Source organism: Rhea americana, unplaced genomic scaffold (assembly GCF_003343005.1).
Source record: "Rhea americana isolate MKP2758 unplaced genomic scaffold, rheAme1 scaffold_424, whole genome shotgun sequence".
Classification (NCBI taxonomy): Eukaryota; Metazoa; Chordata; class Aves; order Rheiformes; family Rheidae; genus Rhea; species Rhea americana.
Window position 1 is genome coordinate 116155 of NW_028186562.1, and position 5669 is coordinate 121823.

General features: G+C 62.4%; 2 protein-coding genes across 2 annotated transcripts in view; both read right to left on the bottom strand.

Moving 5' to 3' along the window:
* Window positions 1–100, bottom strand: part of PEX6 (peroxisomal biogenesis factor 6) — a 14957-nt gene extending 14857 nt beyond the window's left edge. Inside the window, exon 1 of the mRNA XM_085315235.1 lies at window positions 47–100. Coding sequence (XP_085171361.1) covers window positions 47–100 — 54 coding nt within the window. The remainder of the gene's footprint in view (window positions 1–46) is intronic.
* A 3022-nt stretch (window positions 101–3122) lies between these two features.
* LOC146590022 (visual system homeobox 1-like) lies at window positions 3123–5661 on the bottom strand (the record flags this gene model as incomplete). The annotated part of the gene is made up of 4 exons (XM_085315236.1): window positions 3123–4337; window positions 4621–4801; window positions 5336–5459; window positions 5567–5661. Coding segments are annotated over 4 exons (666 nt in total), but the record flags the coding sequence as incomplete, so codon positions are not given.
* Between the last annotated feature and the right edge of the window lie 8 nt (window positions 5662–5669).

The following is a 5669-nucleotide window of genomic DNA, read 5'->3' on the forward strand; positions in this document are numbered from 1 at the left end:
GCAGCGCCGCGCACAGCGGCCCCGGCGCCTCCAGCAGCGCCGTCACCGGCGCCAGCTCTCCCGGCAGCGCGTCCAGCGGCCGCAAGACCGCCACCGCCATGGAGTCGCCCCCTGCTACCGCCGCGCTACCATCGAGGCGCCGCCGGCTAGAGCGGCCGCCGCGCGCAGGCGCGGCGCGACTCCCGCCCAACCATAGAGTGCTGGTGCGGAGCGGCCTCGCGCCGCCGGGAACCATAGAGAGGGTGGTGGGGGCGGGTGCCCCCGCCGGGGACATGTGGGGCCAGGAGCGGGGACAGCGGCTCCTCCCCGCCTCTCCTGCGGCCCCCGCGCAGGAGCAGCGCCAGAGCTGCCCCTTGCTTCCGGGCGGAGATCGCCTCGCCTCCCCTCCCCTTCACAGCCCCGCGGCCCGTTAGGCCTCGCTGGCCGGGTGAGGAGCCGCCGGCGGCCCCCGCGCTGCCCCGGAGCGCAGCGAGCAGCAGCTCCCCCGCGCAGGCCGGGTGCTGGCGGAGCCTGTGGGGTGCCCGGCTTGTCCCAGGGGCTGCTGCTCTTTGCACTGAGTAGCTGCTGGTGATTAATAAAGAGCGAAACCCCGCAGGATCCTTCTGTCGTGCATGCCAGGCACCCCGGCCCGTCGGCCTGCAGCGGGGCTGGGGTCTGCTGGGCGCACAAGCAGGCATCAGGCTTCTGGTTCCCGCTGGTTACTCCGGGCAAGCTTCCGTTTTCCCCGGCCGCTCATCATGTGTTGTCACCGAGGCCCACAGGAGGGAGTATTTGCAAAGCCTTCAAACTTGCCTCGTAACCTCGCAGTCTGCAAACCTGGCCAGCAGCTCCAGGAGATCGCCGAGGAAAAATGCTAGATGCAAAGGAATGTTATGCTAAGCTGCTCGGAAATGGCACAAGGCAGATGCTTCTGCACCTGCAGTCCTGCAGCCTGACCGAGGCTCCTCCAAGGACACCCTGCGGCACCCTCTTTGCAACCCCCACGAACGCATGCCTGGCAGCCGGCTTCCGATCCTGAAAAAGCCAAGAAAGAAGCCAAAATAATCGCTTCTTATTCCTTTTTCCCCTTTCCTCATCCCTTCATCCATGACCTTAGCAGATTGCCTAAGTCCCTGCCTAGTGCCATACGTACAGCTCTGTGAGAAGATGCAAACGCGCCAGGGAGGGTTGCAGCCTAGAAAAATTAAAGCAAGGTTGTGGAAGTACTTACTGCACGTGCCAGGGCTCGGTGAGCAGCCTCAGAGCACCAGCAGAGAGCTGAGCAAGCTTCTGTGGTGCTGTTGTGACCAGCCCCAGCCTGAGACTGCGCTGGCAGGAGCCGTGGTTGCGTTTGGCTACCTCTCATCTCAGGATGGATCAAATCTGAAGTGAAGACGAGAGCGATGTTTTGCCCTGCTCCTATTGCCGCTCCAACCACGGCAACGTATGGAGGACAGCGGGCGCTTTCCTGCTAGGCTGAGTGCARGCAGCTGACAGGCAGCGTGCCTGCCTCAAGGAGGCCCTAATTGCCCCCAACAGCCCCTACTCCACCCTGCCTGCAGATCTGGCTCTCGTGGCCAGCAGGAGCTTAATCTTGGGCAGGTCCCTGCAGTCACTGTCATCTGCCAGCACCTCCCTTCCTTTGGCCTCTGAGCCCGCATCCTCACCCGTTCACCGGAGGGGTAAGGACATTTCTTAGCCCCAGCGCAGGTGGCTTGACCCCATAGAGACTTCCCACCACATGAAGCGTGCAGCAGGCYGGTGCCCCTGCTGTGTGTCCCCACTCACAGCAGGAGGTAAGAGTGGGGAGCCCTCCAGGCTGGGCTCACTCTGTACCGGGACAGTTCTCCGCACCATCCCCGGGTCAGGGGGCTGTGGCATTTCCCACAGCTGCAGTAACGCGCACATGACAGTGACACGTTCGCTCTCACATCACTGCATCTGGAGTGAAGCGCAGAGCCAGGCCAGCTGCACGCGGGCAGAGCAAAATAAATAAATAAATAAATAAGATACCAGCCATCCAGTGCCAGCACGGCACAGCCCAAATAAACGGTTTGCAAATGCTGCTCAGGCAGGATTAGGCCTCCAATGTGCTAAGTCTCGGCTCTCGCAGAGCATAATTGCTGCTGCAGTAAGCCCTGGCTCATCGTTTCCTGAACCGTGCTCCCCGCTCATACAGTTCTCTGCCACAAAGCTTGTATTTGCCACGTGCRTGTTGCTCTGCCCAGCGGAAGGGCAGAGAAAGGCAGGAAATCTGCAGGTGCCGCTTCATTCACTCCGCTGCTCCCTGCTGGCCTCCCAGCTGCTCTTCTCCCCCCGCAGAGCACAAGGTGCGTCTGCGTGGGTGCGGGTTGCTGCCTCAGGCCCGGCAGCAAAGGCAGGGACAGGTAGCAGCATTGCTGCATGGCCACGCACGCGCCGAGCTGTATTAGGAAGCTCTCCAAACTGGAATTACTCAGCTGTTCATAAAACCTTTTTGATCATTTCCCGTTACGTTTTGGCCAGCGGATAGCACTGGAGGTGTTCCAGGCTGGCTGTCACAGTGCGCCCGCGTGCCAGCCTGGCACGGCGGTGAGGACGAGACCGGCCCCGGCGCCCTCGCACGGCTTGGACCCCCTCCTCCCTCCCGAGGATGCTCACGCGGTCGGGCCCGCTGCGGGTGGCTGTCCCACCACAGGGACAGAGGTGCCCCCAGCAACATCTCCCACGCTGCGTTTGCCTAACCCAAGGGAGCAGCTGTAAACTCGCCCTTAAATTATATAAAGGAGGTTTTTCGACAGCCCTTGGGAGAGGGGAACAACCTCCCCCCCACCCCCCATGGCTTCCCCTAGGAGCGAGTTGGCCAACTGCTCTGCTTGGGGCCAGTTCCTAACTCATCGGCAGTAGCTCAGACCTCTGAAGCGGCGCAAAGCAGCCCATCGCCTCCTGGCACGTGGAAGCCACCGGGCTAGATCTCAGCCCTGGGGAGATGTGTGAGGGCTCTGCTTCGCCCCTGCCCCGGAGCAGCACTTGAGTCCAAGGCAGGTATGAGTCTGTGCAGGATCTGCCCAAAACTAGCGATGCCTGTGACGTGTGCCGAAAAAATGGGGGCAGGGGGAGGAAGGGATCAACGCAGAGCATGAAAACCAAAGATACACCACAATTTTATTTATGGATGTGTAATAAATAAGTGATGGACAAACCAGGAAGAGCCACATTCGGGGGGGGAAAAAATCACTAAAGTGCTTTTAGACATAAATGACATAAATAAAGACCACCAAGAAACGGCTCTGACATTACACTTTTACAGACACTTACAAAATACTCTCCTATGTCAGTTAGCAAAATTATTTAATTGTTCCAGGGTACTATGGCTTGGTTTTCGAGAAGGTCTGTTCTGTTATGCATAGTATGGCAGGTAACATTCAAGCGCGTACAAAATCATTGCATAAATAAAAGTGTCTTCACCCCTTCCCCCAAACACGAGTTAAGGAAGCTGCACAGTGTAAATCCAGTGATAAGGCTGCACTGGCAGGCCAACCCCCTGGCAGGTAGGAGCCGACATGCCTGTTSGCTTGCACCAGCTGGAGGACGGGCTCTGCCGTGGTCGGAAAACCCTGCTGCTCCTTGAGGTGGAGGAGCTGCCCGTTCAAAGCGGAGGGAGCAGCTGGCTGGGTGCTGCGTGGGGGGCGGGAGTACCCCAGAAGAGGTGCCTGGAAGCTCGCGCACCCTTTTGCACCCGGGTGCTTGGGGCGGGAGCAGCTCCCGTCACCCTGCTGCTGCTCTTCGCGCTTCCGGACGGCCGGGGAAGAGTTCACATCCCCTGGGGGGGGGGGAAGGGAAGCTTCTTTCCAAGAGACTGTCCATGCTGCCTAAAAGACGTGGTATTGGTTTCACACCGCTTTTGGCCATGTCTGGCCTCCTCTCCCACCCTCCACCCTGGCTTCATCTTTGCTCTGCTGAGAAGTGAGGGGACGGAGGGGGGGGTTCAGTCTTAGAATGCCCTGAATTCAGATAAAAGTTCAATTATTTGAGGAAAAAAATTAGATATCAATAAATATTCTTATCTTCCCAGGGAGCCGCGAGGCCTAGGCTCCCCAGGGCAGTCCAAGCTCAGTGGTCCCCAGCCTCCTGTTCCGCAGGAGGGTCCCCGTTGACGCACGGCCTCAGCACGCTCCTCTTCTCCCGCTTGGCTGTCCTGGAGAGGTCGATGGCCGCATCCTCCGAATCGCTCGCCGGGCCGAGCTTGTCAGAGCTCCTCTGGGGACCAGCCTGCCTCACCGGGCGATCTCCCTCRGCCTGCTCCGCTCGCCAGCCATCTGCCGGCTTCTCTTGGCTCTCTGCCTTCCTGCTCACCTCCACGGACTTTCTGTGCATGCCTGCGAGGAGGGGAAGGAGCATAAAGCAGAGGGCACGGGTTGCCTGCGTCTGCCGGGGACTGCTCAGCRCCGTCTCCTGAGCCGAGGGGAGTGCAGCCCCCGCAACCGCAGCTGGAGGAAAACTCCCGCCAAGTGCCGCTCTTCCCCAGTCCGCGTCTCCCGCCCGGCCTGGGAAGAGGCGAGCGCGGCCGCGCGGAAGAGGAGGCGCCATCAGCTCGCTTAGCTCCGCGGCTGCCCCCGCCTGGCCTCGTCCCCGTCCCCGCCACTGCAGGCTCCGGCTTACCCAGCAGCCACGGGGCGCAGGATCCCACCAGCCCGCTCTTGGCGGAGTTGATGATCGACTCAGGCAAAGGGATGGAGTGCCTCACCATGGCCCCATAGAGGCCGTACTCGGCCATCACGCTGCTCCGGCCCCAGCACTTCTCCCTCTTCCGCCACTTGGCTCTTCGGTTCTGAAACCAAACCTTCAGGGGTAACAGCCAGGAGAGCACGGAGGGGTGGGAGAGGCGGCACCCACGGCCGGGCGAGCTGGGCCCGGCGCGCGCAGAGCAGCGCACGTCCGGGCCGGAGGGGTTGGCGAGCGGGCGCATGCGGAGGATCAGGCGGGCGAGAGCGGCACGTGTGAGTGTGGGTGGYATCAGCAGTGGGAAGCGGGGGGTGCGGGGAGGGCGTGCAAGCACGCGCGTGCGCGTGCGCACACACACGTACGTGTGAGGGGGGAGGAAGGAGGGGAAAGGGAGCACACGTTACACGACGTCCATCACGGCACAGGAAGGCGCTCCCAGCCAAAGGCGCTGAGGGGGGGGGGGACCCGGACGTGCTGCCCGCTCACTGGGCCCCTGCTCAAAGCCACCCGCCTCTGCAGAACGAGGAGGGCTCCAGCCCGCCAGCGCCGATGCCGGCAGAGGGTCCTCGTGCACCTCTCCCTCTGGGAGGGAGGCAGCGTGGGCGCTGGTGGCCTCCGCGGCGAGGGAGGGAGGTGCCGAGCGGGCGCCTACCTGTATCCTGTCCTCAGGCAGCTCCGTTTTGACGGCCAGCATCTCCCTGGCATAGACGTCCGGGTAGTGCGCCTCGTTGAACGCCTTCTCCAGCTCCTCCAGCTGGCGGGCCGTGAACACGGTCCTGTGGGAAGGCGGAGCGCGTCCTGCGGCGCAGCCCGGACCCTTGCGCCCCCGCCAGCCCTCCGCTCGGCCCCTTCCCGCGGCATCGCCCCCGCTCTGCGCCCTGACCTGTGCCGCCGCTTCTTCCTCTTGAGCTGTGGGGTCGACGTCCTCCGCTCGCCGGGGTCCCCCGACAGGCTGTCCTCGTCTGGCGGCGTGCGGAGAGGGGGAA